This window comes from Poecilia formosa, unplaced genomic scaffold (genome assembly GCF_000485575.1).
Source record: "Poecilia formosa unplaced genomic scaffold, Poecilia_formosa-5.1.2 Scaffold210, whole genome shotgun sequence".
NCBI classification, from domain to species: Eukaryota; Metazoa; Chordata; class Actinopteri; order Cyprinodontiformes; family Poeciliidae; genus Poecilia; species Poecilia formosa.
Genome location: NW_006800149.1, coordinates 351353 through 378270, shown reverse-complemented (window position 1 = coordinate 378270; position 26918 = coordinate 351353). Strand labels below are relative to the sequence as shown.

The 26918-nt window shown below is 40.9% G+C and overlaps 1 protein-coding gene across 3 annotated transcripts in view; it reads left to right on the top strand.

Annotated features, from left to right (window-relative positions):
* The first annotated feature begins 335 nt into the window (after nucleotides 1–335).
* LOC103148684 (receptor tyrosine-protein kinase erbB-4-like) overlaps nucleotides 336–26918 on the top strand; it is a 306643-nt gene continuing 280060 nt past the window's right edge. For all 3 annotated transcript variants that reach the window (XM_016679417.1, XM_007567561.2, XM_007567560.2), the window contains exon 1: nucleotides 336–721. In XM_016679417.1, coding sequence (XP_016534903.1) covers nucleotides 658–721 — 64 coding nt within the window. In that variant the 5' untranslated portion in view covers nucleotides 336–657. The remainder of the gene's footprint in view (nucleotides 722–26918) is intronic.

Genomic DNA, 26918 nt, shown 5'->3' with positions numbered 1-26918 from the left:
TCTTCTGATTACTTCTAACGTATTTATGAGTCAGTTCCAGTGTTTAAAAAGGCGCTAATAAACTGACTTATGCAGATAAGAATAACCAAAGCAAGAGCGGGAAACCAAAACAAAGCAGCTGTTGACAGGTGTAGTGACAGCCGCAATGACGCCTGTTAGCCAATCAGGAGGCGCGCTGGGCTCATTAGGAGATGGGCGTGTGATGTGATTGGCTGAGAGAGGTGTCGATTAGGCAGAAAAGGCGTGAGCAGAGCACCTACACCCCCTCCTCCCCCCTCCTATCCCAACACGCACCGCCCGCTGCTTCCTCACCCCCCCATCCCTCCCTCCCCCCTCCAATCCAAGAACCGGCGTAATGGCAGAGTGAGGAGTAAATGGCTCAGAGTGTCCGCGGCGGAAAGCGACCTAAACACCGGACTGGGAGCCCACAAACAAACCCAGCAGAGCGGGAAGCCGTCACACCACCCGGGGACACTTTCATTCCGACACTTTCAGCCCGTTTTATTCCTCTTCTTTTTCTTTTGTGAGAAGCGCGTTAGAACAGCGAGGATATCTTAATTTGGACATGTGAGTTATACGGGAGTTAACAAGACAAGGAGGCTTTCTTCTTCTTCTTCTTCTTCCTCTTCTTCTTCTTCTCCTGGTTTTGGATCAAAGATGAAGTTCCAGGCGTGCGTTTTAGTCACTTTGGCGGTGATCCGCTGGAGTGCAGCGCAGTCAGGTGAGTGCTTGGATGCATGGATGGATGGATGGATGGTTGCGCGCCTGTGCGTATCGGTTCCTTCGGAACAATGAAGCGCAGCTCCTTGAAACTGAACACAAGTTCTCATGTGAGTCATCCCGATCCTCTCACACCTGCAGCGGAGCGTCGGACTCTGCGTAAAAGCCTCTCCATCTGCTCCAAAACATCCACTCGCATTCCACTAATCTGTTCTCTGAAATATGAACCTAATTTTTTGCGCAGTTTCTTAGTGAATACATGCCACCGCAGCTATTTGCGGGTGTTTTTGCATGATTTAAGTGTCAGCTGCTGTGCGAATCATTTAGAAACGGAGCGGTTAGGAGTCATCAGGACCCCTGAGGTTTGGGTCCTTCCTAATGTTCCTGCAGTGACGCTAAGAAGTCAACTGAGAAAACTTCCTGAGAGGGATTTTTGGTTGCACCGATTGTTTTCACAGTGCATTCGTTTCTAAAGGCACCACTTTTTCTTCACACTGGAGAAAAGCTGCTTTTAATCAGCACAATTTGGACCATGCTTACTTTCTATCCCAGGTCCGTAGGGATGGGATCAGTTCTAGGAGCAGCAGCCTTTAATTCCAGGTTTGAACTGGAAGAAAAAGTGAAAGAAACATTGTTAAAAGCGAACCATGCATACCTTCTACTGCAGGTCCAGAAGGGATGATTTTTGAACCATCACAGCCTCATGTATGTCCAGCTTCGACTTGAATCAAGTGTAAACACTGACTGTTCAGTTGGATGGAACACTAGATCAAATGTTTTTAAATGTGTACTTTCTATTCCAGGTCCAGATATTTAGCACGTATTTGTCCAGTTTTGATGTATATCAGACAGATATTTAGATTCCAGTGGTTAATCCTAGCTGCAGACGGCTGGAATGAAGAAAAACAGCAAGAAATGTCTTTACTAGAACAGATAAGACCATGGATCCTTTCTACATATGTCCAGATGGAAGATTCTAGTTTACTATTAAAGTGATGTATGTTAGTCTTTGATTCCAGGTTGTTGCTAAGCTTAGACAATGGAAGTTGGACATGAATAAAATAAAAAGTTCAGAAAACAACCAAGTTTAAACACTGAACTTGCAACTTGTTAAAATCACAAAGTGAACAATGCGTACTTTCAAGCCCCTTTTGGGACAGGATCCTTTTACTCTGGTGCACAATACTACAGCAGAGCATCACGGGTCACTGAATCGATGTGTTACTCAGCTCTGACTGATTCCAGAAAGTGGACAAATCGAACGAGGTATACTTTCAAGGCCATGTAGGACAATACAGTGAAGGTCACAGTTTTGAGGCATTCCTTAGTTCAAACATAAATTTAAACAGAGAGTTTGATTGGAGATAGTGGAAAAAAAAAACTAATAAGGCATACCTTCAAATCTAACAGCAGAAAGATGGGATAAGCATTTGTTAATGGATACTGAATGCAGTGTTTTAAAACTAAACAAACTGGGCCATGGATACTTTCTTGTTCAGGTCCAAATGGGATCAGTTTGTCCTGAAACTGGCTGTAAAAGTCACAAATTGAACAATGCAAGCTTTCCATCACAGGTCCAGCTGGATGAGGTCAGTTTGTCCTAACCCTGAACACGAACAGAACTATGTTTACTTTCTAGATTAAGTTCACATAGAACATTCGTCAATTTGGATTATTAAAAAAACAAAAGCAAACTTGTACTGTTGTTTACTCACAATTGAAATACACACACTTTTACCCCTGGTGAAATTTAAAGCCGAACATTTTGGATATTTTATGTAAACTAGTAAAAATGGGCAAAAAGACACAAGTTGAACCATGCATACTTTCTAGTCCACGTTTAGATGGGATTGTATTGTTGTATGATATAATAGTACAATGTTGTCGTTTGATGCCTTGTAACTGAACTGGAGAAAAAATGACAAACCAAACTGAACACATTTGATGATGCGTACTTTCTATCCCAGGTCCTCTTCATAGTGGGAGCTCCAGATGATGCCAACATGAACTCTCTCACTGTCTGAGTGCTGCTTTGGTGTGGATCTGGCATTGTTAGGAGCTGAATGCAGCCTATTAAAACGAGTGGATGGATGCTGGGATGCATGGGAGCAGGGCAGGGAAGAACGAGGGAAGAAAAGTGGCACCCTCTCCGCTTTATTTATTCTCCATGCGCACGCTGCCATCCGAGATATTTGTGATGCAAATTCGGCCCAAGAATCCGAGCTATGCCTCGTGGGAAGTTCACTGAATGCTTGTGTGTGTGTGTGTGTGTGTGTGTGTGTGGGCGTTTGTCGACGTTTGCTTCTCTCTTTCATTTACTCTCCTTCTCATCACCCTTGCTGTTTTAGAAAGAATCCCACCCAGCTCCGTATATTTGTGTTTACCTACATGACAGTCCAAGTGAAGCCAAGGTTAGAGCCGTTTCTTTCTTCCCGTGATTGAAGCTGTCTGTTCGCTCCTGCAGCGAGACAAATGTCTGTAGCGTTCCTGCCAGTCAGCTCCACCAGGCTGTGTGTACACTAAACCGGGCGTGATGTGGCGTACGAACACACATGTGCATCGCAAGCTGCTTGATTTATAGTTTCTGCTGGATTCTGGCCGACTGCTGGCTCCTGTTAATCTCAATTTAATCCAAAATGAAGATAAAATCGCCCAGTCTCTTCTCCGTTGGGTACCAGTCGACTTTTCTCAGCCAAACTTTCTCGATAAGTTTCTAAAATGAGGTGTTTTAATCCAGAATTTGCTGATCTACATGAGTTGGATTCTCGTTTACAGCAGTTGTTTAAATATGCCTGCAGTATATGGACACTATTCTTTCATGTTTATTGAGTTTCACATGTGGGTACTCGTTTCAAAGACGTCTTAGAGCAAACAGTCTGAACAGATGACGCCTCTGCCATTCCTCAGTATTCATGTACTCTAAAATTCAGGCTTAGATTTTAAAGAGCTGAGATGAACATCTTTAGATAAAAATCAGTGATCAAGCTTGAAATCCTGTATCAGAATGACTGAAATAGTCATTTTAGATTTACAGCACTTTACCCAGTTTAGCTCTTAGTCTCTGGCATCAGTCTAAGAAAGGTTTGACTCACTCCCCACTTTATGTGTGATGTTTGAGGAGTTTCCTACAGGTACATGCTGTTTCAAATGGAACACGTGTCAAACTTGAGGCCCGGGGGCCAAGTCTGGCCTGCCGTAGCTTTTTATTTGGCCCTCTAAGACTCCAAATTACATCAACAATTCCCTCCAGTTTTTCACAAATTGGCAAGATTCACACAAAATCAACAGATCCCCACATTTGTTTCTGACCTTACTAAAAAAATTTTCTCAAAATTGGCCAAAAACATTAGGTTCAAGTGACTGCTGCCTCAGCAGTGAAGTTGTAGTTTATGATCGATACAGCGATTTAAAAAGAAAAAAAAGAAAGTCACATTTAGTATGATAGATTAGCGCAACTATCGTAAAAATTCCTTTCAAATATTACTAAATTAGTGCCACAAAATCTGTGATTTTGATTGCAAAAACCACAAAAACAATCACAAAATCCTGGATGAACTGATCAGTGTGAAAAGATGTTTAGTATTATTTCATTTTCACAAACGCTAATTGAATGCTGAAACAAACAGCTATTGATATTTTAATAGTTCAGTGGGATTTATCTATAGATTCTCCCCTTTAAGAACATTCAGATTTTTGCTATGGCCTAAAATGAAAATGAGTTTGATGCTTCTGCCCTACAACATCTCAATAATATCATGATCTGGGCTTTAACTGGGCCATTCCATTTCTTCATTCCCTAAAAGTTTATTGGGAGTGAGTGGGTCTACTGGTATGTTGTCACTAAGGAAGGGGGATGTTCTTTAGTCTCCACAACATGGAGTCCAGAAGTATTTCCAAAAATCAGAAGTTGTCTTTCTATAAAAGGAGGTGAAAATTGTTGGAGCCTTCTTTAAGCCAGCTGACAAGCAAATCTAGTGAGTAACTTTTTGGAACTTTGCCTTCTTTAATCAGGCAACCATTTAGTCAATTTATGGTAAACTCAAAACAGAAAATTAGTTTTCTCACTGATTTATTTTTATTTTTATTTTGGGCGATCACAGTTGCTGCCTGATTGATCATTGTGTCAATAATTGGTCTGGTAGCCTGCTAAAGGATGTTTTTGCCCCTTGACATTTGTAAGAAATCCTCCAGAGAAACAAAGATTGCTAGACACATTAACAGTAAACTAATCAGACTTCAATAGTCAACATGAAAAACGTCTCAGATAAAGAAATCTTTGTTCCCATGTGGATAAAAGAGACTATAATACATCCCAGCTAACCCTAACCTCTGAAAGGCACGGGATATTAGTTAAGGTGTTTAAGCTTCTTCAAAGATTGTAACAACAAAAGTCATAAAAAACGATGCTGCTCTGGAGTCTGGGTGTAAATGACTCCTCTCGGTTTGTTCAGACAATTGTCCCTGCTAGTGTGGGATTGTGTGTGTGTGTGTGTGCGTGTGTGTGTGTGTGTGTGCATGGACGACGTGTTCTCCTGTTGAACGGTCGAGAGAGAAGACACCCCGACCAATGCTGGTATCAAATTTGTCAGCCAGCAGATGTGGTTTAGGCTTTGTAGAAAGAAAATGAGAATTTATTACAAGCTAATTAAGCACTTTTTTGATACCATCAGTCTGGACCGCGAGGCCTTTATTTGACAGCATGAGAGATGTGGTCGGAGGAACCGGGGGGATGCTGGGTGTGGGAATTCAATCTCGCTTTAAATTAGTCAACACTGCTATCGTAACTTGATATCTGCCAGGCTCGACTCCTGCCAGGCTTTTGCTGCGAGCTGACGGAGATTTCTGCCGTTCCTGTGCATTAGTCAGTGTCCTCGGGTGAAAGAGACATAGTCGGAACAGAACTTGGCAGTTTGCACAAAAGAATAATAATTGCAGTTCAGAGATGGTGACGTTCAGGTGTTATTTGCCTCCTCTGTCGAAGTCGGACGATCTTAGTGGTCTACGAGGGAAACCTTTATAGATGACTGCGCGGCGCGTGGGGGGTGATGGAACGCTTTTCCAAGGCCAGAGACAGCAGTACACAACCTCTCATGGTACCCGCCGTCTGAATCAGCGCTCAGATTATTATCTTGACGGCCCCAACAAAGATGATGCTGTTCTCCCTCATGAGAAAAGTGATGTCTTCTTTGTCTCTTCTCTTTTTTTTTTTTTCCCCCTTTCTCTTCTCAGGCATTCGATCTGTCGACGTCACAAGCCTGTTTGCTTGACATTTTGTTTGCGACCCCGGCTGTACAGAAGGGCTTCTGTTCTTTGAGTTTGCGCGCCGCCAAATATTTACATGTGTAATCACAACTGCACAGCGTGGGAAGGAAAACACACAAGACTTGGGTGCAAAATAGTGGCTTTATTGGCTTCTGTTGGTTATCCTTCGAGCTCCTTAATGCCTCGCCGTGCTGGCTCCGTGCTTGTGTGCTTGGCAGGACAGACTTTTGAACGCCCAGTGGCTTTGCCTGCTAATGATGAGCGGGGTTTGGCTTTGGTTGAGCCGAGGCATGCGGCGCCAACTCCTGGTGGGAGTTAGATTGGCCGGTGGAAGACTGGAAGCCTGGCACGAATGTCCCTTTTTTTTTTTTCAAGAGGACTGAGATCTCACTCCTAAACAAAAGACAGCGCCACCAAATTCTATAGAAAAAAAAAAAATCACTGCTCCCATATCTTGCTTAAGGTGACTCTTTCAATCCACACAGGCAGTGATGTGTTTAAAGCTTTTTTTTTAATGGTTAGCCCCATTCTTTTGGAAATCGCGACACGTTTATGAGACCAATTTCTTAATTTTTTAGCCTATAAAAGTGAAACAGTTTTATACTGGATGATAAAAACTGTAATCACCTGTAATTAAAGATTTCGCCCTGATGGCTGACATGGATTAGTTAATGGATCTGTATCCTGGTCCATACTGCTGTTATGAGTGCATTTACAAGCATAAAATTATCTCTCTAAAGTAATATTAAATGCTCCAGCAAATAATATGAAGCATTATACAATTTAAATTCTTAAAAGATAAGAATCTGGTTTTGAACTTTTTATTACAATAATTTATCTTAATAAGGTCATGTGAGCCCTGTGAAGCTGTGCAGTTTAAAAATTTCTAAAAAAAAAATGTCTTCATCTACAGGTTAGGGTGACGAAGGTTGGACCAGAAGTCTTCGGAGGTTTCCAGGACATATCTTTAGTTTCAGAACTTTAATTTACTGAAGGAACTTTATTTCCCTTCCTGGAATATTTTATCTTCCACCTCTGTTTCAGAAGATGATGTGTAGATGAATGCAGTGGATCACAAACAATAAGTTTAACCTGATTGTTCAAATGCTTGCGTATTGGCAGTTGGATCCCATACATATAAGTTGCACATTTCCCTGTACAGATGTCCTTCTGTCATTCAAGGAACAACTGTGTGTAGTTAAGGCCTGAACTACGTAGGTAAACCAGCCAAATGCATTCAGTTCTCAGCAACGAACCTGAAAATAAGCATGAAGACTGTGATGACTTATGTCTATAAGAGGCTCTAGGCTATGACTTCAAGCATTCAAAGACTTTAACAGATCTTATATAATCTGGTAAATGTTGAACTTGGCAGAGCTGACATACGGTTTGCACTCTATGTAACTAAACACACCAAGATGTTGTGTCTTTATTGCAAAAGCTTGGTAAGAATACCTTTACATGCTTAATAGTCAGGCCTCAGGAAGAAGCTTGCATCATTATGATTGGGCCTTAAAGTCCCAATAAAGAAAAATGCTTGCATTTAACATTCCAGGGCCTGAAGAGAGAATGAAAGCGAGTAAACACACACAGACCGTGATCAAGGTACGGCGCACGGGAGAGAAAAGAAAGAGGAAGCTTTTCTTTTTTCTGTGTCTCCCAGGCCTCTTGAAGGTTTGTTCGGCCCGCCACTTGTAATTCCACTCAGAGACAAATGTCTCCATCCTGCGCTTTAGGGGTTTCCTACACACAGCCCCGCATATACACACACACAGTGGAGGGCGTTGCAAAAACACACACACAAATCCTGTGCGGCAGCGCAGGTTAGCTTCCAACACGTCAGATTTCTCCTTTCATTTAAAGCCCTTCATCAACTTTCCTTCACTTGTCATCTCCTTTTCACTTTGCTATTAGCAGATCTTTCTCTCTCACACACCCTGCCTCCTCCCTCCTGTCCTCAACCATTAACATCTCCCACTGTTTGTTTTATTTGCTAGCTCCGTTTCATCCGCCTTTTACCACGTTACTTTCCTCGTTAAAGTCGCTTTTCTTTTACTCCCTGTGTCCCTTTCCTCTCTTGCTTCCTCTTCATCCCACTCACAAATACACAGTGTTTCTGTCTTTCATTAGCTGTGCTTGTGAGGCTGTCGCAGCACACATGGACAGAATAGGAAAACAGACCTTTTAATCACGACTTCCAATTTGTTTCACGGACAACATGCTGTCAACAGCACCGTCATACACTGTTCAAACTAGTATTTACGTGTAAACATGTGTAGATGTGCTTGTTAGCTCCACGGAGTTGTAAAGATGCTGATTTTTCTTTTTAGCTAGCTGCTAACTTACTGACAGCTAGCTGAGTGTTTTGTCGTGAAGCATCCAAGAATAGTCTGTAAATTTCTTGAGGAAATTCGATGGTGCTGTCCTTTTGCATATCGTTAGCAGCATTTTGCTAGTAACGATTGAATAATTTTTCAAGAAATCCAGAGGATACCTAAAAACTAAATAGACTTTGACTTTGAAGGTTATTTGAGAGCTGAAGTCTGATGGTGTGTCCAAATCTGTTGTCCGCTGAAACTAGAAGTGAGCTGTTGTGAAACTGGACGGTCCAGCCTTCAAATATACTCCTACTTTTACCTCAGAGTATATCTTTTCACCTAGCAACCATTACGGTGCTAAAAACAAGCTGGTGAAAATAGAGCTTGAAATCTTGCTGAGTTTTTTTTTTTTTTTTTACTTATTTAATCCTTTTTGCTAACTATTGAATTGTTTAAATAAGTTTTTTTTTATAATAAACAGAAGAGCCTAACCTCACTTCCACATCAAGGATTAAATTTTTGTACCGTTTTACTATAGTCCTATCTGTATCCCGCTCCATTTCCCTCATCGTCCGCCATTGTTGGAAGAAAAAAAATCTCATGCAGTGAATCTTGGGATACGTTGAGCTGTGAAGAATACACCTGACCTGTCCTTTATGTCCCTCAAAAAAATATTTCTGGGCTGCATTTGGAGGATTTCTCGAATTTGGTGATTGTTGTGATGGAATTGGCCCTTAAATGGAATGTTGACACACCATAAGCGCAAAAAATGTTTTGTCCCTGGTTGCTATGGTGATTACAGCCTGCACTATGGAGCAGAGGGAAGGGTAGCACACATCTCACATTCAATCAGACAGAAAGTGAGGTGCTTATCACCACAAATGGTCTCTCATTGAAACGTATCAAAACTTTTTTTTGGAGTTTGAATGGCTACAGGATGTGTGCACTTCTTCTGACTTTCATGCAGAATATGCTACGAATTAAAAACGCTGATGAGAATCAGTGGGTACATTCTGGCACTCTGTGCCAAATGATATCGTTCCCCTAATCCATCTGATTTCCAGAAAACTTTTTCTGACTAAATAGTTTTTTATATATATAAAATAGATATTAAAAAGCCAATGGACAGACAACTTCTCTAGCATCTAACAGTTGAACTGTGGGTAAATGAATGTTTGATGCCTGAGCACAGTGGAAAAGTAAAGCAAACTTTATGATTTTATTTCCCTAAATAAAGTTATATTGTCATGGTAACTGAAAACATCACCAGATGTAATAGCACACATTTCATTTCCGAAGCTTCTTGTTTTTTATATACATAGATTGAGTGGGTGCACTCTTCTGTCCAGGTTGTGTTGAAGCATCAAGTTGCTCTCTGTGCATTTCCATGGCAGGCATCACTGGAATAATAATGTAAATAGTTTTTTGCAAATAACGGCAGTTTACCATTTTTCTGTTGGTGTTCTGTGTTTGCATCAACAGGCGATTTATGTCTAGACAAGGGAAATCAAGGCATGAGATTCACATACATGCATGCATGCATATTTGTTCTAATGTGCAGAAGAGTTGGATTGGGATTTGACACTTTAGCGGTGCTGTACTTGGGCATGGGGCCAACGCAGGAAGTGGAGCACCGCTCAGCCGCCTTTGATTGGCAGCACTCCTTTGGTGAAGCAGGATGAAGCGTGATCGACTCCGTCTTTCACAGTCTGGGCTCTTTCTTTTAGTTCCTGTGCCCTCTTTAACTTGCTTTTGCTTTGGCTGTCTGCTCAGGCTTTTAGCTTCGTACAATAGAGGGCATTAAATTCCCAATAGATTGTCTTTTTTTTTTGGTCCTCTCTCCCTCCCTATAACCGAGAGAAAAGCGTGTTTTAATGAAAGCTGATGAAGAAGAACAATCAGACACATTACAGTCTTCATTGTATAAAGATGGAGTTGCTTTTGACTAGCACACTTTGCTCTTTTGGACATCAGTCACTAGTTTGCTCCTCTGCGTGTTTCAGTGATTGTGTATGTGTAGCCAACCCCGCTGATGCATTGTCTGCCAGCTAATCCCTGGTAAGACATTCATGGCAGCTAATCTGTTTAATTACACTACAAATTAAGGATATTTACTGTTCCAAGACTTTTATGCGACACCCGCCTTAATCAGGGCCCTAATCTCTCTGGCACAGTCGGAGTGTGTATTACTTTGGGTGCACGCGTGACTGTCTGCGTTGTGATTGATATTCTGCATGCTTGCTGTTTATCAGCCTGTTTCTGCCAGCGTCTGTCTCTATCGCTACGCTTTAATTCTCTCCTGGTTGTTTGCCCACAATGAAAGAGAAAAGAAAACAAGAGATTATTGTATTTTTCCGGCTGTCGTCAAAGGCTGAGAGAGGCATCACTTAGGAGGATTAAGATCTAATATCAGTGAAACGTGGACATCGGCTCAAATGGTGCCTCATCTTCTACTCATGTTCTGTGAAATCTGCTGGATTAAAGGTAGTCTGAAAACATGGAAATATGCTGCATTCTTGGGGGGGAAAGTGCTGCAGAGTTAGTGATCCTGTAAGAGATTTATTAGGATCTGAGCATATTTGACTTATGTTTTAGCTCTTTGTTTAGATTCTAATAAATAGTTGTTTTTTATGTTAGGGTCAATCAGATCATTAATAAAAGTCCAACTGGAAGGAATATAGTGACATAAACCAATTTTTATTGAATCCAAGCATTGTAAAATGTGTTACTGAATGGTTCCACGTGTTTGGCTGCATCCTCCCCTTGTGGTGGCGAATGGATATAGCACCCTTCCACAATGAAATAAAAAGCAGTAAAAATCCTATATTTTAAATAAGTATATTCCAATTAAGTATCATCACCTTTGTTGCCAAGGAGGAAAGACATTAATGTAGCAATGAGGGTTAGCAGTGCAGCCTGGCTAGCCTAGACTAGCGAACTTAACCATTGGGAAACAAGGCTAACAGGTATTTGTTTTTTGTTTGTTTTTTATTTAGCTTTTTTGTGGTAACAATGAATAAAATTTTCACAAACTGTCATAAAAAAATTCTGTAATCTGCATGGTAATTCAATAGTTTTACTTAGTCTGTTTAATATTTGTGATGATAATCTGTGGGGAAAAAATCTAGCTCCTCTGCCTTCTTCCAGTGCTAACATGAAACAACCAATCAGGACCAGGAGGCGGGTCTTAGCTCTGTCAGTAACAATCTCATCCTCCTCTCCTCTTTAAAGCTGCAGCTTTTAACTGTCAGCAGATCCTGTAGTTAGCATAGCCACTGATGCTGGCACATAAACAATTTTCCTGTAAGTTCTTTCTCCACCTTTAGCACATTTAGCAGTGAGCATATGAAGTTGACTTACAGTGCTAAGACCCTCCTTCTGGTTCTGATTGGTTGTTTTTGGTCAGAGTGGTGCACGTCTTCAGATAGCAATAGTAGCTCAAGAATGAAGTAGAGGAGATCGATCTTTTCACAGATTATCTGTCTCGTGGCATACTGTCTTCAACTTAAAATCACTCTCCTTTATATGCAGGACCCACAAATCACTTGTAATTACTAGAACAAGCAATGAGGTTCAGTCACAAGACAGACTCTGGCTGTGATGAGAAGTATAATTTTTATTCCATAAAATCCCATATCTACTCTTTTGTACATTATTCTTGTCTTTAGGAATGACTTTAAAGCAACCAGTGAGCTATAAATGGTGCAACATTGACGTAGGTTTAGACCTGGCAACAGAGAGATATCAGTTAATGGCAAAAGCTACAAAACTGTATTTAAAATGTGCTACTTTTCAAAGACTCGATGATGCCACGCACTCTTGCAAGGTTGACCTGACTTTTGAAGAACAGGCCTACAGTTTCACATCTACAGAAAAGGCTGTTTTTCCTAAATATTTCCCAAACAACCAGTTGGCGGAACATGCATGAAGTTGCTCGACTTTGGCCTTGTTCGACAAGATTTTATTTGGTTTATGTCCGGCTATAATATTGCTAATTATTTGTAGCCGTTTCCCAATTGAGAAAAACAAATACGCATGCTTTAGTAAACAGTATGTTTTCATGTTTTTCATATTTTGAAGAGCTTATTGACACATGACATTTATATGGAAGAGAAACAGGAAGCCAGGGATTATTAATTAAATGTTTTATGGAGACTCTGAGCTCAACGTTTTGCTCACTGTGTTTCCAACATACCCTAGGTGCAGGCAGTGTGTAAGAGTATGTGTGCTCCTCGTTTTTCAAAATAAAATTATTCTTACTCTTGTCGTGTATGAAATAGAAATTACAAAATTGAAAATGAAATGTATTTTTTGTTCGGTGGTCTGTATGTTGTGGTAAAGGTAGAGCATTATCACAGCAAACGCTCGGTAACTGCTCTGTTGAACGTTTTTAATCTACCGTTTTAAACTCTGTCAGCTGTAATTTCTAAGCAACACATGACAGGTGTATGTGTTAGCATTACAATTTATGTATATGGAGTTAGAGGTTGTCTGTACCTGTTCAGATGGGGCACACTGTCCTTTTTTTTCACCCCCCAACAGCCCCTCCCGAGACGGTGGCGTATAATAAATGAGTGGGCGCGATAAAGTGGCAGCCATGACAGGCGACCAGGGAGGGTGGGAATAGAGCGAGTAGACGTGGGGAGAGAAAATGTGAAGGGGGTTATGTGTGTGTGTGTGTGTGTGTGTGTGTGTGTGTGTGGATGTGTGTGTGTGTGTGTGTTACCAGGGGAGACAAAGCGGAGGTAAAAGAGATGGAAAGTCTCTGAGGATAGATAAGGAGCGAGCATGAGAGGATGAGGGGGAGACAATGGAAGGTGAGNCTTTTTTTTCACCCCCCAACAGCCCCTCCCGAGACGGTGGCGTATAATAAATGAGTGGGCGCGATAAAGTGGCAGCCATGACAGGCGACCAGGGATGGTGGGAATAGAGTGATTAGACGTGTGGAGAGAAAATGTTAAGGGGGTTATGTGTGTGTGTGTGTGTGTGTGTGTGTGTGGATGTGGGTGTGTGTGTGTGCTGGGGAGCAAAGGGGAGACAAAGCGGAGGTAAAAGAGATGGAAAGTCTCTGAGGATAGATAAGGAGCGAGCATGAGAGGATGAGGGGGAGACAATGGAAGGTGAGAGGAGGGCGACGGTGAGGGATTGTTGCTCGGAACAATACCTCGGCCAGAGGTGGAGACTCTTTCTCTGTTACTGCTTGTTCTTTTTATCCTCATTACCCCCTCACCGACCCTCTTCAGGCTTTTCCCCTGTCTTGTCTGAAGTCACCTTGCAGTCTGGCAGAAATATGGCCGCACCTTCGGCAGGTTTAAAGGTACATAAAACTCACAAAGGTGAGGGCCCTCTCTTCCTTCACCACCGGCAACCATGAAAAGAGCACATTAACAAGAATCTGTACATGTCTGTGCTTCATAAAGTTGTCTTCAGCTGAAAAGTTTCCCATGTGCTTCTGGGCGGCAGTGAGAGAGCCATTGCTTTGGGCAAGGTGAGCGTGAGCCCGTGGCCGGCCGCCTCCGAGAGATGTCTGACAAAGACAGAGAGAAAAGACAAAGAGGGCTGGTCTAATTTCAGCCAAGAGAGGCCTGGATCAAGTCTGTGTGCGGTTACAGTATGTGTCAGTGTGTGTGTGTCCGGCAAAGGTTAAGGTGGAGTGAGTAAGACAGTGTGTTGTCTCTGAGGAGTACAGCTATCACCACCGCTGAACGCTCCAATTAATCAACCTGGGCCACGTGTGTGTGCGTAGACTCTGAGTGTGTCTGTTAGGATTCTGGTGTGTGTGTGGGGGTGGGGGGGGTGTACCACATTCAGGATGTGTTGCACGCATAAACAGCCTAGTTCTGGTGTGTCTCCATGGATAATGCTAATGGGGTCACTTGTTTGCTGTTGTTGAAACGCAGATAAAGATCTAACAGAAGTTCTTTGTGGGGCTTTTTTGTTGCATTTTCAATGAGATTTTGTATAACTAATTCAAGACAAAAGATTTGACACTTTGTCTCCCCTCAGGGGACACTTAAAAGAGAGTTGGTCTCTGCAATTTTCTCTCTTTTAACATAAAAATCTAACTGGAAGACTGTATGGGTTCTATGGATATGCATGAAGTTGTTTTATGTTTACAAATGCTAATACAGTGTATTTGATTTGACCATCATTGGTCAAATCAAATACCAGCTCTGGTTGCTCATCCAAAGCGTTCAGGATTGTTTTAGTGCCATCAGAGACCATAGAGAAGCAATGCCTGGTGCCCATCAATCTGTTAACACCTAGAAGGCAACTTCCAAATGATCTTAAACCCAAACCTGTGCAGAGTGTTGGCATTTTAGCCCATATTTTCCCATTAAGAGATACTCCTGCAGTGATATTCTGCAGAGTGATTCTTTGGGATGTTCTGTGAGCACAAACCAGAAAGCAGCTTTGCGTTCTTTGTATTGTTTTTTTTATCTGTTAAATGAAGTCCACGAGCTATCGCCATAACCTCTTCTCTGTCGGCGATGTTTACTTACTCTGAACTCACGTTTGGAGGTTTTTCGAAAATTGCCGTCTGACATCTGAATGTTTGTGAGTGAAATCGGTTTATGAATGGTGTGTTGCTCCTGCCATGGACACAACACACTGTTCAACCAAACCTGCTATAGCAAAAAAAAATGTATTGTGTGTGTGTGGTCTCTGAGGTTTTAACTGTTAGGTTTATTGATTATTCCAAATTGTTTATCCAGTATGTCTTTCCTGCTATGGACTGGGGACTTGCCTCTTGCCCAATGTCTGCTACAGAGCGGCACCAGTGACCAGGTTATTGATGGACGGATAATCCTGCTACCCATTGTAACTTGGTTGTTTTTGAGAGCTTATCCGATTGGCCCAATTAAGGTCAGTCAGGATCCTATTGGGGTGCCGAGAAGATAAATTTGGGAACCAGAAGCAGGAGGGAATTCCAGTCCTTGAGTTTTACTACCCAGAATGTATTAGATATTGTATTTCATGAATCCACCTGATTTGAAGGAATGGCTCACAGTGTGTTCCTGCATGGGGGAAATCTAAAAATGCCTTCAAACTGAAGGTTTTCTACAAACTTTGTGCTAAACCTCACATTGCCTACACCGAGCTCTAGTGTGGGTCTATTAATTAAGAGGTAAAATACCATTTTTAGAATGTAATATATATTTTTTATGTATTTGTTAGGATGAACAGAACAAAGACATGAGTGCAGTTTATTATATCTCATGTTGTGAAGCAGATGAGTAGAAAGCTGGTAGGTGGACTACTCACACTGACCACCAGCTATTAAGTTAGGTCATTAAATAACTGTGTATTGTATCTGTAGACATTGTTTGTGTGTTTGTTGCATGAATATCTCGAACATATTCCATCAATGCAAACAAATAAATGCATAATACCATAGAAAAATAGGAGTAAGATGTAGATTAAAGTAGTTTTCATGTGAACGGAATTTAAACACTATGCATTTGAATAGAGATGCCGTTATCTCGTAGGTTCATTCCAAGTCCATTAAATTCCACAGCCACTGCATGTATTCATGTGTTTTCCGGTAGATAAGCACTGTGAGAAAATGAAAAGACAGAGAGACGTTTTACCAAAAAAAAAAACCCAAACCTGAGATAAACATGAGGGCAGAGAGAGTGGAGACGCATGTGGTTTCATCGTCGGACGGCTCAGGCAGTGCCTCGATACTGTCACGCTGCTGCCCTCGGTGAGCCCCCGTTCCGCTTGAAAATGAAATTCTCGAAAAGCTCTCACTCTCTTGAAATCTTGTTTCCAACGTCGGGCGGAGGGGCCAAACAAAGAGGTTATACAGAGCTTTTACAGGAGAATACAAAATAAGAAAAAGAAAATAAGACCTGGTTTTATAGGAGCCATTTGAGTTATCACTTTTAAATAGGTGGGAATTAGTTTAAACCAGTTTGATCTGGTACTGACTGGTGTAATCTGGTCTATTTGGCACCAAAATTCCTACAAAATGTTGGTTTTCAAATACATTTTTGATGAGTTCTCAATATATCTGCAAACTTACGTCTTGTAGTGTTTCAAAATATAATCCTTTTAGAATCGACATAAAATCTTTAATTAAGGCTAATAATTTTTAAACCTTAGTTTTCCTTCTTTTTAGCTCTTCAATCGGAATAGAGGAACTGACTTAAAAAAGCTAGGTCCTTGTTCCACTCTGAGTGTTTTTGAAACATATTTAGACAAAGAAATACAAACAAAAAAAATTTCACAATTTTTTGTAAAAATTAAGCATAAATTAGGACACAACCACATTCCCATTTAGCGTGTCAGAAGTTCGTTGGCACCGTGGTTCTAGTTCACCCTGAAAGTAGACCGCAAAATGTTAAAAGAAGTTTTTATGACCCTCATATGTTGTTTTAGACTAGCTGATGGAAAGTGCACAAGGAGGAAACATGAAGGTTAGACTAAAGTTATAACGTAAACAAAGACAACAATTTGGCCAGGTCACAATTATAAAATTGACATTGAATTCTGCTGTTTATCATTTATCAGTAAGGAAAATATGAACACTGGAACAGTATTTAGGCCTCTGTTTGACACAGCACCAACATTATAGCCTCTCATTTAAATGGTAGCAAAGTTTTGGCCTGTTGTTGACACGGTAACAGTGTTTTGGTCGGATGGAAACTCAAAGGTTTCATGACAGACTCTGGAGTGCAAATTTTTAGAAACAAAATGCAAATCATGGCCGTCTGAGTGTAACCAAGAAGATTTCGAAGAAATGGTTTCACAGCATCTTGCACAGTTTTCTCCCACATACATCAACAGCCGACCTACGTCTTCTCTCTCTGTTGCTGAACTTCTTTATGTTATTTGGCGCGTTAAAGGAAAATCTGGTCATTGTGGAATGTATATGCCGCCATAGATGACAAGCGCCAGGTCATATGCAAGCCTCTGTAAAAGCAAGGGTTGTGAAAAAGACATCTTGTCCTTTTGAGCACTTCCTATTGGCCTGGCATGTGTACTACATTACTTTCAGTGATATTTGTGTCTTTGTCTGCATCTAGAATGTTTTTATTCTTTCAGATACACAACAGAAAGCGTTTTTGGAAACCTTGTGAGAATGAAGAAATGGAAAGTCCTAGGTCTAGTCCAAGCCCAGATTTGACCAAACTGAGATATAGGCTGTGGATGCGGAAAAAAAAAAAATCAGTTTTGTTGATATGTTTTGTTTGTGGTGTTTATTTGCAATTAAATTTCTTTTTTTGAGATAAAAAAAATAAGATACTCTTTATCAGGTGTCCTAATTTTGCTCAGGACTGTAAGTACTTCCATAGGAGGAAATAATAGATTGCCAATAGTCATTTTCCATGACAGAATTGTCAGAAATTTGCTACAATCTCACACAATTTTTATATATTAAAAGTACATTACTCATTTCAGACATTTTTGCTGTCCATCACAGTTCCCAGAGCAAAACCGGCGAGTGATTTCTATCACAGTTGCCCTCAGACTAAATGTCAGGGATTGAAAAGAGCTCATCAGCAAAGACTTGGTGCGAAAAACATTTTTTTTCTCTTCTTCTCAGCGAAACGCAGAGATAAGATGGCAAGAGAGAGGGTTGTTATGGAGAAAGTGCCAGACAGAATATTTACACATATCCAGACACAGACGGCGTCAGGCTAAAGAGCAGAGAAACATGAAGTGCAGGATGGGAGAGGACATGTCGTTTGTTCTACATATGAACTCGTTTCATTTCCCTCTTCATAGCCGATTCTCATTTCCTCTCCGAGGTGTGATATCTACCTGCAGGAAGGATGTGTGACACATGTAGGCAAGAGAACGAGATTAACAAGGAGGTCGAGCTGCATGAATAAAACACACGACATCCAACCCGACGGCGTATTCTTCCAGAAAATTACCAGCAAAAAAGACAAGTGGGAAGAAGAGGAAAGAAACAAAAAAGTCCAAAAAAAAAACAGTCGGAGGTGAGAGGAAGGGAAACAGTTGCAGCCCTGTGGGCTTCGCACACAGAGATGAAGCAGTGCAGCTATTTGCCTTTTATTTCTTCTCACCATCTGCCTCTCAGATTCACTCGTTTACTTAATTAGAGCGCCATGTTTCAGGGCCGACGCTCTCAAACCGCACTGGCCGTGTGGCTGTGTGTGACCTGTCTTTATTAGCAGTTGTGCAGGCACTTCAGGCGTTCCTGAACATAGCGGTACGTGTGCACCCACGCACGCGTGTGTGTGTGTGTGTGTGTGTGTGTGTGTGTGTGTGCGCGCGCGTGTGTGTGTGTGTTCTGGAGGGCTGACCCGAGGCAGGTCTTGCTCATTACAGAACGAGCGGGTGATTGTAGGCGAATCCTCCCAAAACAAAATCTGGTAATGTGAGATGTAAATATGAGCAGTGACCTGTGCTTCAGCTCAGATGTTTTGCTCGACACGCTCCACTGACTCCAGGAGAGTTTAAGCCTCTGTTAAGCTTTTGTTATTAATTATCCTGAGCCGCTCTAATTCCACCGTGTCACTGATTAAAGGAAGCTAATAGACTTTTTTTTTCCATGATAAGCTAAAACCAGTTGCAAATTTTAAACTAAAAAGTAATAAAACAGTAGCAGTGTATGTAAAATTCAAAATTTTTGACAATATAATGGCTTTTATAGGCTTACATGCAAATGTATTGGGAACAAGTCATATTTATATTCAACTATAAGTGCGATTTAAGGAATGTTTCAGTCTTATAATTTTTTTCCTAAATTCCCAATACTTAAAGATTTAGCTTTCCTGCGATTACTGAACTTGGATTTAATTGTACATCCAATGTTTCTTAGAACACCTTCCACATCTTGGTTCCTTAATATCCCTACAACCATGAACTCCCCACTTTGTCATTTCGTGACAATAAGGTCGACCAATTGAGATCACAGACTGCGTGTGCTTTCAAAGCATGCTGTCGAGACTGCAGAACCAAAGGGGCGTGGCCTACAACTCTAAAATAATAGCAGTGTGTGTAAACAGGTGCACCTGATTCCCCTAGCACTGATCATTGGCTAAATCCTTGCTATGTCCTTGCTATCCTTGACCTATCGCTCAATTTGTTCAAATGGTACTTTTCATTTTGTATCCCCAAATCTTTCTGGTTTTAGTTTTTATTTTAAGGCTGTTGAGATAATTTTGCCTTGACTTTGTTTGGCTAAATTAGCTTCGACGAAGCCCAGATGATTTTTAAAGTCCCTGAATGGCAGAATTGTAAGTTCCTGGTGGAAAGAAATTACTGTTTACACATGACACACGCAGCCAATAGGTAAATATGCTAAGAAATGTGTTAGTATGGCTTGTAGCTAGCTAGCAAAGCTGTGATCAACATCACAGCACAGCGCTAAGATCAGTAGGAGTAAAATGGGGTTATCTTAAAATTTTAGTGGGATACTTTGTAAAGTTTTCAAATGTTTGGAAAAGCTTGTTTTTATAATCACCTCTGCTTTAGTATTTTTGCAAAACAGCCTTTTGCAAATGGGACATCACTTATTCCCATAACATTTCATTAGGTTGGAACAAACAGAGGAAATGATCTTTGATCATTTGTGCTTTTCACAATCTCCCTTGATCATTTAAAGTACAAACACTTCTCAAATTTTTCTATTAGGGTTGTCATCTGTTTTCTGTGGGTTTAGATTTGGGAACTGAGATGTCAGTTGAACTAGGCTGATTGGTTATCTGATCTTGGATCACTAACCTCTTGAAAGATCCAGGCAGAGCCAATTTTCTGTTTTCTTTCAGATTTTCATTTAGCATCGCCTGGCATTTCAAAAGGAGCTCTTGGTGCCATGTACTTTGAATAGGTTTATCAGGCATTTGAAAGTGAAACTAGCCCACATCATCATACATCCTTCACCAAGCTTTTCAATATACTCACAGACTTGGTGACCCCAAAATGCCTCTGTCTGCCTGAGTCAAAAATTCCTCCACTCACATCTATGTATGGGTACCAGTAAGGGGTTGAAGTTAAATTACACCTTTTTGTGATGTCACCTTTGTTTCATTGTGCAGTCACAATGTTTTCAAGACAAAGTTACTGCTATGCTACCACTAGAGGCAACAGCCTTTATGTGTTATACAGTGTTTGTTGCCAATCCAAGGCTCCAGGCCATATGTCTACTTGGCCCTGTAACTACCTCCTGTGCCAGCACAAAGGAGTAGTAGAAATACTATTTCCACTCCTCCTCTGAACATAATTTCCTACAAAACACTGAAACACAATGAAAGAAAAGCCGCATTTAACAGGCTGCTTTAAAGAGGCTTTAGCTTGGAGGGGAAACCTTTTTATCGTCTCTTACTGTGTTAATAGAGCTATTTGGAGCGTGAGACGCCATTAGTTAGCAATTTTCCTCTTAGAGAATTATAGTGGCTGTGCACTGAAAATCTGAAACACTGAAGTCCATGAACTGAGCTAACAAAACCAGTAACATTACAGCAGAAGGCTTGGAGTCAAGATTTGTTTAGCTGTTGCTTTGCAAACTGATATTTTTCCCCGTGCATTGTTTTAACATTACAAGCCACTCGCTTTGCAATCTGCAGCTGAGGTTATACTAGACCATCCATCATTCCTGAGCGCGAGGACACTGACGGGGTGATGTGCGTTATTTAATAAAAGGCCAGCTTTCCTCGATGAAATGGCATTTCGATATATCCAACCCTCGTCTGATTGTTAGGTCTTCTCAATGCAACACAATGAGAGCTAATGCAGTAATCAGCAACAAATTTTTGTCATTATGTAAATGAGCATTGTCTGACCAATTGCTCTGCTTGGGTCAATTTTTCAATTGGTTGCTGATTGTTGGCTGCAGTAGGGCTTTTCTACTTGAACCAACAATGACCAGCAGATTGAGCGTCAGCCGCCACATTTGAGTGATTTCTTAAGTGTTTTGCAGAAAACACACATAATTAAATGCAGCTGTTACTTTGCGACCATTATTGGACCATAATCGGTTTGGCAGTTGCTTTAAAACACTGGGCATCTTTTAGTGGATATAAAAGGTTCTTAAGTCCTCATCTTCAGTTGGTTCATTGGAAAATTGAGGCCAAATTTAAGTCTTGTGCGGTGGTTCTCAACAGAAGAGATGGACTGCTCCCAGTTGAGTTTGTGCCTCCGTTGGAAGTGCTGTGGTTCAAATATCTTGCCTTGTTCATGAGCATAGCAGGAAGATGGAGAGATCGGTTGGATCCTTGACGCTGCTTCATCGTGGTGAAGAAACAGCTCAACCAAAAAATCACAACTCAATAGTTTTTCATAGTTCCAGGATCTGATCGGCTTACCTCTTGGAAAAATTCCTTTTGGGGGTTTTCTGATCAAGTTCCACAGTGAAGAGACCGGGGGCAAACCTGGAATTTGCTAAAGGAAATGTGTTGCCTTTCAGCTTTGGGTTCTCAGAGAAGGACCTGGACAATGAGGGGTGCTATTGGTTCTCTTCTTGACCCCCAACATAGTCTCTGATTAATGGATTGATGAAATAAAGAAAGTTTGAAGCTTTTTGCCTGTCCAAACTTAGTCAGGATTGTTATGACCAATATGCCCATTACTTTTTTTTTAATGTAGTAGAAGTAATGGAAACCTAATGTACCAGTGGTACTAATGTACTAGCCGCTTCACATTGTCGAGATGTCATTACTTCTTCAACCATCCATGATCCAAACAACATTTGGATCATGGATGGGCTCAGGTCGACTTAGAAAATGACGAATTTTCAACCAACAGGGTTTTGAGAGGTAGAAACAAAGAGGGTAAATAAAGTCAGGAATTCCAAGAGCTGACTAAGTTTGAAACTGTTTTGTGTTTTTCTTTTTTCTTTCTTTCTGCCGTTTTCACAGCAGAGTGCTTCCAGGCTGAGCACTCTTTGTTGTGTGACATCAAACATGTGAGAAAACTGCATTCGCACTCCTTCAAACACTTTGTGACAAGTTCAACTCGGCAGCTCCTTTAACCGTGTATGCGTCACCGGAGACCACATCAGCTCTCGCCGAAGACAAACGGGAGGGAAGGGGAAAAAAACCCAAAGGAAACACGTCTCATTTCTGCCTCACATCTAAACTGTTTCCATTTAAACTTAACGAAGGCCTTTTATCACCTCTGAAAGCAACTTAGGCTTGATATCTTCAATATTCCCCCCCTCCCTCCACTGATATTGATTCCTCACTGCAGAAACACCTGTGGCTCACGTCAGAGTTTATACGCCGCCGGCATCCTGAAAGTAAATTTACTTAAAAAGTGATGAGTCAAGGCGAGGGAAACACCCGAAAAGCTCTGGAAAGCAGGAGGGTGATGCAACGACGCAGCTCTATCAGTGGGAGGGCTGCACTAATCGGCTGTCCTGGGGAGGGACACCACGGGGGGTACCTACTTATCAAGACTGGTTTGGAGAATCTCACCAAATGTGCAACAATGGGGAAGAAAACCGGAGGATTGTGTGCGTGCAAAGCTGAACAAGGCAGTCGTCGTGCTCTGAAATGGAATAACTTTCATTTTCTTTTGTACTTAGCCGTTTGAAACACATTGCTTCTTTTTGAGAAGAAATTTCGTAATTAATCACTTTTTGGCATGCGAGGTTCACTCACAGCAAGTGATAGTGAAATTAGTTGTACTGCAATACAATATTTCATTTATTCATGTAGATCAAGTTCAAACAGATTCCAAATCTTGAAGTGAAACATTTTTCATTGTTCTCTAATATAAATATTATAGTTTTTTAAAATTGTTTTCATGATGCTTCCTCAGATGTGTAACCATTTACATCAAGCCATAATACCCAGAAATTCCTGAGTAACTAATTTTAATTAAGTAAGCAGATGCAAGGCAGATGCCTGCTAACTGGCTGTGAGTGTGTATCAACTGTAAATATTTATCTGAATGTTGGTATAGTAATTATATTGATCTAGATATTTATTTTATCTCCAAATGAAGGTATATTTGTCTATATTTGGACAATAATCCAGAAATTGGCCCCTCACAAAGCTGAAGTACTGATGCTAGGCCAGTAGGTGGTGATAATTAACTGTAGCAACATGTTAAAATGTAAAGAGGAATGATTTGGCGCAAAGCCAGGGGCATTTATTTTAGCGTCTGATGGCTTTTTTCTCAGTAAGTAATTGACTAGTTAGTAGGTTATCTACATTAGATTAAATGTTGGTATTGTGTTTAAATAAAAAAAAAAGCTTATCCGTTATTTAATTGTGCTGCTTTTTGTGGCTAGCCAGGTTACTCAGCACAACAGTTAGCTTATCTGACTGATTTTCTGACTGGTGTTTCAGAAGGAAAGACCCTCTTCACTCATTTATCGGTACAAAGACAAAAATAATAAGGATCTTGTGTAGTATCTAGTTTGATTTACACTTTGGGAACTCTAAAGATGCAGAAGCCAGCTGTGCAACATTAGGCGCTAAATTGATCTTACCAATAAAAGTTGCATCCTATGGTTTTCATATGAGGTGTCCAACTTAGCATCTTATGCTATGCTTGGTTTATGTTGAAAGTCAAAATTCAAATCTGGTAATGTCTTCACACTCGAATTGAGCATGTTACCGATATAAGTCAGAAACTGTTATGATGCTGTTAACATACTATTTTAATAACTATATTTGTAAGTTTTTTTTTGTTTGTAAGATGTACCTGCATACTGTTTTAAGCAGGAAATCAAAGGTTCATTTGTGATTATGATTTCAATCAATTAATAATGTAACAGGATTAAACTCTGTATTTCTTACTGCTAAAATCTGTACATAATTATTTTATCTATTCCAATTATAAACACAGATTTGAATATTCATATTCATGTAACATATAAATATTGACAGGAACAGTTACCCAACAAGAACACGATGCAGTTTACTTTAACATTGACATCAAAAAGATCCAGTCGATGTTTGACCAAACGCAGAGTTGGCCAAAAAATCCAGAACATTGCAATAAGTGTTCCAGATCCTACTCCATTCCTCCATGGGAATCCGTTTTAAAATCATCAAGAGGTGACGACAGCTGTCATCTGTTGTGAATTGCTAAACCTGAATGTGTTGATGCTCAGATGTGTCAGGTAGGGATTGTCCCTTTGTAGGAAAAGGGGAAAAAGCAGCAGAAATCTCTGGGTTTGATTGTGTTGTTCACCCCTTCGGTTAATGATTCTGTCTCTGAGATACACATCGTGTTTGTAGGCAGCAGATCACAGATTAAGTTTACTACACGCACGCACAAATTAAAACTGATTATCATATTTAAATCTGGGTGTATTAGTTGCACTTTGGAGGAGAATGCAGCTGCATTCATATCGGCACAGCTTCCCAGATGCCTCGAACTAGAGCCCTGTTATAAAAATATACTGCCATATAAAACACTTAGTGCACATTTGCCTGTGTGTGCCAGTATAATGAGCATCTGTGCATTTTTTCCCCCTTTTTAATGAAATGTTATTACCTTTAATGGTGCACCTGCCTGTTCAGATAAAGAATCAAGATTTGCCTTTTTTTTTCCTTTCTTTTTTTTGAGTGAGTCCTTTGAAATGCCAGCCGGCAATGGGGTTGGTGGGTAGTTAGTGTTAGTGCGGAGGACTCACACTCGTATTTGTGCAGCCGAACAGTCTGTTGGGAAAATAGTACTGCTAATTAGTGGAATTAGCCACAGATCAAAAGGTTCAATTAAAAAGTGGTGTTGCAGCATAGAGGCAGTGGGCCTAATTTGCATCACAACACGTGTTTTCCTGCGGACGGGCTGTCGAACGCACGGACGGACGAACGGACCGGGAGACCACACAATATGGCGCGCACCTCACGGGAAATGCAATAAAAGGCGACTGGGCAGCACGAAATGACCGCATTTCAGTTTCACCTCGCAGATGGACTTTTCAGATGTACAAAACACATTTGAAGTCTCTTCAATTTGGTCTCCCAAACGGACTCGGACGCACGCATCGACAAAGCGAAATAAATGCAAACGCATGCGAGGACGCATTGTGAAACGCGCAGCAGCTAATCAGCGGCATTAATGTGAACACGTGGAGCCGCTGTCCGCATGTGCCGCCTATTGTTAGCCTTTTGAGTTCCAGACTTAATTAAGAGCACAATTAAGTGCGTGCTGTTACGGCTCTGCTCAGTGGGGTGTGCTGTTGTGTGCACACAAGCGTGTTTCCATGCATGTGGATTTCCTCGGAGCTATTAAACAAAGCCTGGATGAATATGGCCAATTCGCAGCACCTCTAATTTAGCGCTTAAATACCACATGTTTGACTCCTAATTAAATACAACCTCAAAACCAGCGGCAAATGTGATTTTCTTGGTTCTGTTGTTTGGCTGCATAAATGCCAGGCCATGAATACAATTTTCTTGCACGGATTTTCTCTTTGACTAAATCTAGATCTGTATTTCTGTGATTTATCTCTGTACAGTCATCAGTCTTTCACTGAGTTACCCTCGCACTACTTTGGACTTTTTGTTGATCTTTGTTACTGTGCCCATCTTCAGTTTTTTTTTTTCCTTTCAAAGGACTTCCAGACTTTGTTGACATTTTTTTTCATAGCAAATAAGTGAAAAATGCAGTCACAGCCTAAATAAAACCTGTCAAAAATCCTGGAGATCTATTGATCAAAGCCACTTAAAAAGATTACAAGAAAGCCTTGCAAATTCAATTTGGGTGGTTTAATACTTTGGCAAATAATGTCATTAATTTTTTTGTTTGTACTGTCAAAGCCTAAGACACACGCTCCTGAAGGCAGTGAGTAATTTCTTTATTTAGTTTTACAATGGACTGACATAACCTTGAAGAACAGAAATAATTTCAGAAAATTCAAAAACGTGCAATTTCTCTTAAGGAGGCGAATGTCACTTTTGAACTTCTTAATGTCCGTCAGTCCTTCTGACCAACCAAATGCCACCCAACTAAGCAACATGTCAACCAATGTGCAAACCAACACATCAACCAAACAGTGTTCCAACTAGTCAACCAATCGACTCATCAATCAACCAATGTACTAACCATTAACCAACCAACCAGGCAACATATCAACCAACTACACAATGCATGAACCATCCAGTTAACCAACAAAGTAACACATAAATCACGAACCAGCCACATTGAACATATCATCCAACACATTGACTAGTTAACCAACCAACAAACATATCAAGTTACTAACCGACAGTCCGAATAAGTGTCCTTTTGCTTCCTGTACAAGTCTGGTTTCAACTTTGCTTAAAACAAGTTTTCCCACTTGAATTTAAAGTTTCGACAGCATAATGTTTGTGTTTTTGATTGAGTGTATACGTTGCTCTGAAAACTCCACCAATCAGCATGCATTTCTGTTTACTCCACAGTAAAGGACCACTTGTGCAAACGACGTCATCGCTGGTCCTTCTAAACATTTTGCATGTTCGGCCTGTGTTGCTTCCCCAGTGAAAGCGGTGTTGTTCGGTTAGTTTTAGGATGAGTGTGTTTGCTTGTGTGCGTGTGTGTGTATTCCTGTCTGCTGCAGTGGCACTTTGTGGCTGCATGCTGTGTTAAATGGGAGTGTCCAGGCTGCTCCCAGGCCTCATTCATCAGTTTCACGCAGGAGCAGTTCTGGCTACGGGGAAATCCGCCTGGGACACACACACACACACACACACACACACA